The sequence below is a fragment of the Nomascus leucogenys genome, chromosome 25 (genome assembly GCF_006542625.1).
Source record: "Nomascus leucogenys isolate Asia chromosome 25, Asia_NLE_v1, whole genome shotgun sequence".
Taxonomy (NCBI): Eukaryota; Metazoa; Chordata; class Mammalia; order Primates; family Hylobatidae; genus Nomascus; species Nomascus leucogenys.
In genome coordinates this window covers 14,449,633-14,461,244 of record NC_044405.1, presented here as the reverse complement: position 1 = coordinate 14,461,244, position 11,612 = coordinate 14,449,633, and the positions used below count along the sequence as shown (strand labels likewise).

Genomic DNA, 11,612 nt, shown 5'->3' with positions numbered 1-11,612 from the left:
ACATGAGAAACTGTTAAATCAATGAGACTATTTTCAAGTTCCCAAAGCAGTAATATCCTACTGACTTCTGGGTAAAAAAATAAACCAGTTATAAGTTGATGCCCTAGGAAAATCGAAGAGAGATCTGTGTGGCCTGGAGTAGTTGAGGAACATGGCAAGAGGCATGGATCCCTGTTGCGAAAGGTGGAAAGTCTCATCAGAATACAGGGAAATGAAATCAGGAGATATTTCCAGCAAGAACAGACAGAATTTAGGAAACAATCAGTAAATAGGAGCACAGATAATCATGACGGTCTTGTCTTTCAAGTTTTTTTTTTTTTTTTCTGGGTAAGTCTGTACTGAAGTCAGGCTAGATTCTTGACTGTCCTTTCCAAAATCCGTGCTAATCCAACTCACTGTCTCTGTCCCTTTCTCATCCCCATTTTGGATATTCTCCCTTTTATTTTGCTTTTCCTAATGTTTTCCAAGCTTTGGGCTTCGGCTTGGAAAGCCTGACTACTTAAGCACACATTAATCTTCCCCTTCTGTAGCATTTTTGATATGTCACACCCACATTTTCAGTGAATGGCATGATATCTAGTAGTGTTTCCAATGTGTTAAACTGTTTGCAGCTATATTATATAACTCTTGAGAATGAGGACACTACAATTTGTATAACCAATGTACCACGATTTATGTAACCAATGATTTATTTTAAACAAACAATTTAATATTTGTTGAGTTGATTTTTTTTTTTTTTGAGAAGGAGTGTTGTTCTGTTGCCCAGGCTGGGGTGCAGTGGCGTGATCTCAGCTCACTGCAACCTCTGCCTCGTGGGTTCAAGCAATTCTCCTGCCTCAGCCTCCCGCGTAGCTGGGATTACAGGTGCGTGCCACCGTGCCTAGCTAGTTTTTGTATTTTTGGTAGAGACGAGGTTTCACCACCGTGGCCAGGCTGGGCTTGAATTCCTGATCTCAGGTGATCCACCCACCTTGGCCTCCCAAAGTGCTGGGATTATAGGCATCAGTCACCACGCCCAGCCTGAGTTGATTTTTAATTACATAATTAATACATGAAGATGTTATCCTTGTATAAAATAAATCTTACAGGTAAGGCTTAATTTCCTTTGACTATAACTCATAACCCTAATCTCTTTTCTTGCCACTTTTTACCACAAAAAGTAACTACAATGATCAGACTGGTATGTATTCTTGCAGATCTTTATTCTATTTTTTTTTTTTTTTTTTTTTGAGACAGAGTTTTACTTTGTCACCCAGGCTGAAGTGCAGAGGCACGATCTCGGCTCACTGCAACCTCCACCTCCTGGGTTCAAGCAATTTTCCTGCCTCAGCCTCCCTAGTAGCTGGGATTACAGCCGCCTGCCACTATGCCCAGCTAATTTTTGTATTTTAGTAGCAAAATACTAAATGGGGTTTCACCATGCTGGCCAGGCTTGTCTCAAACTCCTGACGTCAAGCAATCCACCCGCCTCGGCCTCCCCAAGTGTTGGGATTACAGGCATGAGCTAGCGCACCCGGCCTATTCTCTGTATTTATATTATATATATGTATGCATAGATATATATATATATTATTGTGTTGTGGGTTTTAAAAACACAAATGGTATCATACTGTATATATTACTTGGTATTTGCTTTTTATTTAAGAATGTGTCTTAGAATTCTTCCTATGTGTGTAAAGATAGACCTTATTCTTCTTAAATGCTGCCTAATAGCTTATTGAATACATATAATTTATTTCGCAGTTCTCCAATATATAAACATAGGTTGCTTACAATTATCTTCCTATTATAAAGTTTTTCTGAACATCCTGTAATATGTCTCTTTGTGTGACTTTTTTTTTGAGACAGTCTGCTCTGTCACCCAGGCTGGAGTGCAGTGGCGTGATCTCGGCTAACTGCAACCTTCGCCTCACGGGTTCAAGAGATTCTCGTGCCTCAGCCTTCCAAGTAGCTAGGATTGCAGGCGCCTGCCACCACGACTAGCTAATTTTCGTATTTTTAGTAGAGACGGGGTTTTGCCATGTTGGCCAGGCTGGTCTCGAACTCTTGACATCAGGTGATCCACCTGCCTCAGCCTCCCAAAGTGCTGGGATTACAGGCGTGAGCCACCGCACCCAGCTTTTGTGTGCATTTTAAAATCAGGATCCAGTCAGGAAACAGAAATCACATTAGTTATTGAGAAATATTTTAATATGGGAAATTGGTCAAAAGGAATTATAAAAGGTAACAGAGGTAATCACTGCAGGTAGCAGCTACCATTCCTAGAGCTAGGAAAGGATGGAATAAAAGAAGTGGTTGGAGTCATCAGAACCTAAAAGCTTGAAGGAGGGCCCTGAACACCTTAGTTCAGGCCTATGAAGAATGAAGAGAGGGTGATGGCTGGCTGTTCCTGGATCTCTGGAGCACAAAGAAGGGATCCCACGGTGTTGGGGCTCAAACTTCTGAGGAGGGGGCTCAAACACTGGCTATCTCAGGAGTTCAGGGGAGGGGCCGCATGAAGGTAGAATTCAGATCTCTGAGGAGGGCACTGACTGCTGCTGTGATCTCTGAGGGGTGCAATAAGGCTGATTCTGTGATTGTTGGAAAAAGGATGGAGATTAAAACCACCTGCTGTATAAAGCAATTGCTCCTGCCACGATAAAAGGCAGCTGCTGCTGGCATGATGCTCACAGAATGGAGCAAGTCCCTTCTTCCTCTTGCCTTTGTTTCCCTCTAGTTCGCCCTGTTGGTGGAATCTAGCAGAAGCCCCCCAGTAACATGGAGTTGAGTATAAAAGGGTGACTGCGTGGACAAGAAACAATAACCAGCACATATTTACTTGTTTCTCTGGTGTGATTCTGAGTCGCACAATCAATAGGTTATAGGATTTGTACATTTCAAATTTTAATAGGGACTCCCACATTATCCTCTTTCCTAAACTGCACGTAACAGTTTCAATATGAATAAAAGGGGACGGGGAGGGGAGATTTAGAGAGAATATTGCCTACAGCAGTAATCAAATTTTAACAAGACTTGGGAATACTGTCAAAATGCAGGATCTGATTCAGGAGTTCTGAGGGGCCCGAGTTGGCCTTTTCTAACAAACGCCCAGGTGATACTGATGATTGCATCGTGTTGAAAGTCTAAAACATTCCCATCTTCCCACAGCCTCTACCATAACATTCTAATGCTACCCTTATGTGAAACTGCCCCTCTGATGATTCACGCCAGTTTCCTACCCACTAAGCAAGGAACAAACCTAGCTTCTGAAATCGGGGAGGACAGGATTTGGCGCCACGGGTCCAATGCTTGGCTTCCTATTGGCCAGGAATGACATCACTCAGACAGGCGTGGCTTTAGCGGTGACGTCTCCGGTCGCGGATGGTCAGGGACACAGCGGGAGGCGGGAGCCGAAGTGGGGCAGCAAATGGACAGGGTGAGTGGTGGAAAAGGGCCCGGGGGAAGTTATTACAGTGAGTCCTCTTCCGGCGCCAGAGACCGGAAGTTGTGTCCCGGACGTGTCAACCGGGGTCTGAGTGCTCAGAGTACAGCTGCAACCGCGACCATGGGCGGGAAGAACAAGCAGCGAACTAAAGGGAACCTTAGGGTGAGCGGGGGCTGGCTCGGCCGACCCGGGAGCCTCGCTTCGAGGCGGCTGGCACCGCCCAGCGCGTTGCTGGAGGGTGTGTGGAGGGCGGCTATGGGGAGGCATGTGTTTCCCTGTCGAGTGTGACCTCTCTGTTGTATGTGCGTCCCTGAGGGCGGTTTGGGTTATCTCTGAGCAGATTGGGGAATCGTGAGAGAAAAGATGTACCATGCCAGAGCTGTCCCCATCCGAGCACACACCCACAATAGTCATGAAGAAATGATAATGTGTCAGGTTCACTGGAAGGTGATCTGGCCGAGGTAGGGGGTTGGTTGGGGGAGGGCGGCGCTAGGAAGGAGAGGGGAGAATGTTAAAGTGAACCCACTGTGGAGGTTACCGCAGATTGTGCCTCTCTTTTGCTACCTACAGTGGCTTCTCCTAAGCTAAAGCTCTTAGGATGGTATATTTGGTTTCTGGACTGCCTGTTACCCGTTTCCATCTGCAGTCCCATCTTCAACTCCCTCCTCTTGGCTTACTTCATCCGGTCACACTGATATCTTCACTGTGCCTTGACTACCTGGCCGGCTCCCAACGCTCTTCAGTTAGGTGGCTCCAAACTTTGCTCTCGACACCTCAGTGAGGTCTCCCATGATCACCCTCTTGTGGCCCTTCCCCACTCCCTGTTCTTCCTACTTTATTTTACTCCATTATATTTATGACATTTATTGTCTTGGTTCACTAGGATGTAAGTATTTTGAAAGCAAATGTTTCTATCCTCGGAGCCTAGAACGGACTGGTACCTAATAAACGCTCACTAAGTACTTGTTTAAAGACGACCTTAAAGTGGGTTCGTGTAAAACTACACGATAAGGGGTTTTGTTATGGTATTTTTTTATGGCGTTAGATTTATTATACCACAGTCCAGTTTTATGAGAATGCTTTTTTTTTCCTGTTTCTGATATAGTTAATTCTAGTGATTTCAATGTCACATTTTCTTAGATCTGTCACTTAATCTGTTTTGGAAGATAATAACAGTATTAACAATTATAGCAACTTATTGTGTTACTGTGCTAAGCACTTTACTTGCATCCTCATTTAATGTTTTTTACTTAACAGATTTTCTCAAATGTTTTATATTTGAAAAGTTCTTATGAGGAAAAGTTGCAAGAATATTAGAGTGACATCCCATATGCTCTTTACCTACATTCACCAATTGCTAATACTTGGTTGCATTTGCTTTCTCTCTTAATTTACGTATTTTTCTGAACTGTATGAGAGTTAGTTGCAGAAGTCGGGACTCTTAACTCCTAAATACATCAGCATGTATCTTCTAAAAACTATGCCATTTTCTAGCCTGCAGCAATTATAATAATGGTTATAGCATGCAGAAACTTTGACTTTTGTGTAGTACTGTAATCCAGGATACAGCTTTGTATTTAGACTTCAGTAGTTATCCCAATAATGTTCTCTTTTTTATTTTTCTTTCTTTTTTTTTTTTTTTTTTTTTTTTGTAAGACAGGGTTGCTCTGTCTCCAAACCTGGAGTGTGGTGGTATGATCATGGCCCACTGCAGTGTCAACCTCTTGGGCTCAAGCGGTCAGTCCTCCCACCTCAGCCTCCTTAGTAGCTAGGACTCCTGGCTAATCTTTTTTTTTTCTTTTTTCGGGGACAGAGTCTCATTCTGTTACCCAGGCTGGAGTGCAGAGGCGTGAAGTTGGCTCACTGCAATCTCCGCCTCTGGGGTTCAAGTGATCCTCCCAGCTTAGCCTTTCCAGTAGCTAGGGCTACAGGTACAGGCCATCACGGCTAGCTAATTTTTGTAGGAACAGAGTTTTGCCATGTTGCCCAGGCTGGGACTTTTTTAAAAAGATAAACCGTTTTAACATTTGAGATTCAGTCAAGGATCTCTCATTCCATTTAGTTACCATTTGGGTTTCTTTGATCTAGACAGTTTCTCAGTACTGTTTAAGCGGAGAGAGGAGTGTCTTTTTTAACAAAATTTGGAAGAGCCTGGGCCACTTGTTTGATTAATTCAGATTCATCTAGTTGTTTCCTTATGATTAAATTCAGGCTAAACAATTTTTAGAAGGAATTCTTCATAGATGATGAGTCTTTCTCAGTGCATCACACCAGGGGCACTTTGCACCTGTTTGTTCCCTTATTGGTGGTATTTGTTTAATTAGTTAGTTAAGGTATTGTCCATTATAAAGTTATATTTTTCCATTGGCCAATAACAAATAATGTTAGTTTGAAACCGTGAATGTCCTGCTTTTCCACAAACTTTCACCTAATGGTTTGAGCACCTTTTGATTCTTGCTAGAATCAGTTATTACTATGGTGATTTAAAAACTTACGCTTAATCATGAGAACAACCCAAGTAATGAATTAATTACTCATATCTCATTTTAAATGTGATGAAACTGAGGTTTAGAGAAATTAGCTTGCCTAAGCTCATGTAGCCAGGAAGTTGTGGAGTTGGGATTTTAACTTTAATGTGGCAAAGTCTTCAATAGACTGGATGTCAGGTATTCAGAGATAATAGATGTCTGCTGTTCTTGAACTATTAGTTTGATGATACAGACACATATGGAAAAAAATGTTATATTAAAGAATTATGATGCAGGTATTAGAAGAAGAATGTGGGAGAACGGAAGAGAATGGAGGAAGGCAAGTGTTGCAAACATGAGTCTGAAAGATGAGTAGGAGTTTGTCAGGCAGTGAAAAGAAAGGAAGCGTTTTCGGGTAGAGAGAAAAGGTTATATAAAGATCAAATTGTGAAAGGCCATCACATAGATAACTTTTTTTTTTTTTTTTGAGACAGAGTCTTGGGTCACCGCAACCTCCACCTCCCAGTTTCAAGCAGTTTTGTTGCCTCAGCCTCTCGAGTAGCTGGGATTACAGGCGTGCACCATCACACCTGGCTAATTTTTTGTCTTTTTAATAGAGACAGGGTTTTGCCATGTTGGCCAGGCTGGTCTCAAACTCCTGGCCTGAAGTGATCCGCCCAAAGATACGCTCAGCCTCCTAAAGTGCTGGGATTACAGGTGTGAGCCACCATGCCCTGCCCGAGAACTTCGAATTCGGTTTGGTACTAGGGCATGAATGATGGCAGCATAATTTGGAGAAGGGAGAAGGAAGTGGGGCAAGGGAAGGAAAGAGTGGCAGGAGATAAGACTGGGAAAAGTTGAGGTTAGATGGTGAAAGGTCTTGTAAGTCTTCCTTGGTTTGGTCTTTGTAGACTCAGGATTGCCACCACAAGTAACTCTAGAAACTAGGCATGAAAGAATGTAGACAGGGGGCCGGGCGCGGTGGCTCACGCTTGTAATCCCAGCACTTTGGGAGGCCGAGGTGGGCGGATCACGAGGTCAGGAGATCGAGACCACGGTGAAACCCCGTCTCTACTAAAAATACAAAAAAATTAGCTGGGCGTGGTGGCGGGCGCCTGTAGTCCCAGCTACCCGGAGAGGCTGAGGCAGGAGAATGGTGTGAACCCGGGAGGCGGAGCTTGCAGTGAGCCGAGATCGCGCCACTGCACTCCAGCCTGGGCAACAGAGCCAGACTCCATCTCAAAAAAAAAAAAAAAAAAAAAAAGAATGTAGACAGAAGTACGCATAGTACAAAAAAAAAAGTGCCATAAATAGAATTGTTTCCTAATTTTTATTGAACTATGGGTACAGCACTTAGCATACAAAGATCATAAGAGTAACTATATTTTAAATTTAAAGTAGACATTAAAAAAAGATAATGCATTTAAAAGTAACTTGTTACTTTTAAATTGGAGACTGGAAATTTGACACCTTCTCTTTTGCCCCTAGTTATAACTCCTAATTCTGTTATTTCAGCCTCAACTCCTTTAGATTTTAGCAATAATTAGTTTTTTATTCTGTTTCATAATAAAACCGTTTACACATGAGATTGTAGAAAATTCTGATATCCTAAAGTCATCATATTTAGTTTTTAGAATTATAATTCACTAATTATTCCTAAAGTGCTGGGATTACAGACATGAACCACCGTGCCTGACCTATTTTCTTAATAAACTTACTTTCACTTAAAAAAAAAAAATAGAGAACCTTTTTTGGAATTAGTCTTAAATGCTACAGATTGAAAAAAATGTAATGCAGGCCATCATTTTCTTTCCTGTTCACTCAATTCAGTTTAGGAAGTAGGCCAGATTATTCCTTGTCAGATGAATTTTCCAAACACACTTTTGCTAGGTATTAGCAATTTTTTTTTTTTTTTTGAGACAGAGCCTCGCTGTGTTGCCCTGGGGGGAATGCCGTGGCACGATCTTGGCCCACTGCAACCTCAGCCTCCCAGGTTCAAGCAATTCTCATGACTCAGCCTTCTGAGTAGGTGGGATTACAGGCACATGCCACCACGCCTGGCTAATTTTTGTGTTTTTAGTAGAGACAGGGTTTTGTCATGTTGCCCAGGCTGGTTTCGAACTCCAGGGCTCAAGTGATCCACCCGTGTTGACCTCCCAAAGTGTTGGGATTACAGGCATGAGCCACCTTGCCGGGCCGGTATGAGCAATTTTTTTTTTTTTTTTTTTTTTTTTTTGAGACAGAGTCTCGCCCTGTCACCCAGGCTGGAGTGCAATGGCACAATCTTGGCTCATTGCAACGTCCGCCTTCCGATTCAAGCAATTCTCTTGCCTCAGCCTCCCGAGTAGCTGGGATTACAGGCATGCGCCACCACGCCCAGTTAATTTTTTGTATCTTTGGTAGAGATGGGGTTTCACCATGTTGGCCAGGCTGGTCTCGAACTCCTGACCTCGTGATCTGCCCACCTTGGGCCTCCCAAAGTGCTGGGATTACAGGCGTGAGCCACTGTTCCCGGCTGGTATGAGCAATTTGAATCACACATTTGGATAACCGTTGGCAAACATCCTTATAGAGAAATAAGAAATAGATGAGTTTAGATGGGTTGTGATGTCAGCTTAGTGGTCAAACCGAAGCATTTTCTGTTTAGATAACAATAAGTTAATTTCTTTTAGCAGTTCAAATATTTTCTTTCTCTGTATCAACTAACCTCCTTTTAGTAGAAGACTACTATATTGTGTATCAGTCAAAGAAACCACTGACTGTGATTCAAAACAAAGGAGTGTGTATTATAGATTGACTGTTGTATTGATTTTTGTGGCTATAATAATGTAATTTTAGCCCAAAGAGGTTAGGCTAGGCTTTGGAGTATGTGGAAATGAGTGTATCCACCCTCAAGGAACTCCCAGTCTAGAGGCAGCTATGGTTAGACCTGGGCCATTGTGATTGTTTAATAAATATTTGTTCATTTGATGGGTGAATGAAAGGATGGATTCTATTTATGAGTTAATTTTACATCATTACATAGTATACATATGTATATACATACTATTTATATGAAAGTTGGAAATAAAAAAATCATAAAACAGCATTTATGAAAATTTTACCACATGTGATACATTCTGATTTTAAAAATTTTAATCAATTTCTTTAAAATTCTGTCATGGTCCATTATATTGATACCATGAGCCACTAATGGATTGTATCCACGGTTTACAAAACATTCTAATGTTTAGGAAACGAAATAATTTCTAGGATCAGTATTGATAGATTCTTGGCAACAAAACCATTAAACTTTGGGGAACTTTGCAATAGATGAAATTTTAGGCTAGGAAAAAAGAAAATAAAATAAAAGCTCATTCTGACCATGGGAATAGCCAAGGAATTATAAAGTTAAGTTTTGAACCCTTCCTGGACTCTGACTTTTTTTCTCCGTAATTTTCTTACCAGCCTTCAAACAGTGGCCGAGCTGCAGAACTCCTTGCCAAAGAACAGGGAACAGTGCCTGGATTTATTGGTTTTGGAACATCTCAGAGTGACCTAGGCTATGTTCCTGCTATTCAAGGAGCTGAAGAAATTGACAGTCTTGTAGATTCTGATTTCCGAATGGTGCTGCGGAAACTTTCGAAGAAAGATGTCACCACAAAATTAAAAGCAAGTTTTCTTGTTTTCATAAAAGTTATCAAGAAAATCCCTTTGTTAAAATAAAATGCCATTAGCATGTTTTATGTAAAGAAAAATGAACAGTTTATTGCTAAATTCTTTTATAACTACTTTTTTCTGACACAGAGTGTTAAACTTAGTTGATATTTATTTTCTAGGTTGTAAATTAGTTTGTTACACTGAACTTTTTTAAACTGCTTTGGAATTTTTACTATAGTTTTTCCCATTAGGGAATGTAACTTTGACCTTGTAACTTTAAATGAGGTTTTTTGTTTGTAGATGTTTTATTCTTTAAAAAGCAACTGAAGAGTTTCTACCATAGTAGCCTGTGAAGGAGCTCTTCAAACTAGTCTCATATGGCATAAACAGAAATAGTGTATTCTCCTATTACATAAAATAGACAAGGCTTCCAGAACAGAATAATCAATAGCCAGTATTACGGTTGTTAATCCTAATGATGTTAATAACTTACTTTTAGGCTATGCAGGAATTTGGAACCATGTGTACAGAGAGAGACACAGAAACTGTGAAAGGAGTTCTTCCATATTGGCCAAGAATTTTTTGCAAAATTTCACTTGTAAGTATTAAAACTTTGCTAGTTTATTTCTGTTGTATATTTTTTGGTTGGAGTCATGGAGACTCTCAAATTTATAATGTTGATTTTTGGTGAGAGTTATTAAATGTTATGTTAGCGTTGTTATGCAGATTGAATTGTTAACACTTGAACAGAGCGTGGAAATAAAAAAGGAGATTGGGGCCTGGTATGGTGGCTCATGCCCGTAATCCCAGCACTTTGGGAGGCTGAGGTGGGCAGATCACTTGAGGTTAGGAGTTCGAGACCAGCCTGGCCAACATGGTGAAACCCTGTTTCTACTAAAAATACAAAAATTAGCCGGGTGTGGTGATGGATGCCTGTAATCCCAGCAACTTGGGAGGCTGAGGCAGGAGAATCGCTTGAACCCAGGGGGTGGAGGTTGCAGTGAGCCAAGATTGCACCGCTGCACTCCAGCCAGGACAATAGAGCAAGACAATGTCTTTAAAAAACAAAAAAAAGATTGGATTGTTTGGGTTATGAAGAACATTTAGGAAGTCTGTTTTCAGAAATTAGGTTGTTACTAGAGAATTACCCAGGTGCTTTCCAGTTTTAATAAATTTTGACAGTGATTTTATTCCCTGTATATTTGCTGCAGAATAATGAGAGTGAGTTGCTTAATTATTGAAGACCCAACTTTTTTTTTTTTTTTTTTTAATTGAGACGGAGTCTCATTCTGTCACCCAGGCTGGAGTGCAGTGGCGTGATCTCTGTTCACTGCAACCTCGTCTCCTGGGTTCAAGTGGTTCTCCTGCCTTAGCCTCCTGAGTAGCTGGGATTACAGGTGTGTGCCACTATGCCCCGCTAATTTTTTGTATTTTTAGTAGAGATGGGGTTTCACCATGTTGGCCAGGCTGGTCTTTTTGTTTTTGTTTTTGTTTTTTGTTTTTTTTTTGAGACGGAGTCTTGCTCTGTCACCCAGGCTGGAGTGCAGTGGCGCAATCTCGGCTCACTGCAAGCTCCGCCTCCCGGGTTCACGCCATTCTCCTTCCTCAGCCTCTCCGAGTAGCTGGGACTACAGGCGCCTGCCACCACGCCTGGCTAATTTTTTTTGTATTTTTAGTAGAGACGGGGTTTCACCGTGGTCTCGATCTCCTGACCTCGTGATCCGCCCGCCTCGGCCTCCCAAAGTGCTGGGATTACAAGCGTGAGCCACCGCGCCCGGCCCAGGCTGGTCTTAAACTCCTGACCGCAAATAATCCGCCTGCCTCGGCCACTGAAAGTACTGAGATTATAGGCATGAGCCACCAGGCTCGGCCTCAAGGCCCAACTTTGAATCTGTCTTGAATACAATCCTATCTCATTGGAAGAAGGGGAGAAAGAAAAATTAATAAATTATTTTACATAGTTTCTGATTTAAAAACCTCCAAATTATTGATTTAAAAAAATGATTTCAGTTTAGCTTAATACATAGGTGAATTCTTGGTAATGGGTCATTATAGCATATCCAGAAATGTCTGTGGTTGTT

General features: G+C 41.6%; 1 protein-coding gene across 1 annotated transcript in view; it reads left to right on the top strand.

Moving 5' to 3' along the window:
* The first annotated feature begins 3,391 nt into the window (after window positions 1–3,391).
* LTN1 (listerin E3 ubiquitin protein ligase 1) overlaps window positions 3,392–11,612 on the top strand; it is a 65,691-nt gene continuing 57,470 nt past the window's right edge. The window contains exons 1-3 of the mRNA XM_003263815.4: window positions 3,392–3,586; window positions 9,340–9,543; window positions 10,031–10,129. Of these exons, the coding sequence (XP_003263863.1) occupies window positions 3,407–3,586; window positions 9,340–9,543; window positions 10,031–10,129 (483 nt within the window). The 5' untranslated portion in view covers window positions 3,392–3,406. The remainder of the gene's footprint in view (window positions 3,587–9,339; window positions 9,544–10,030; window positions 10,130–11,612) is intronic.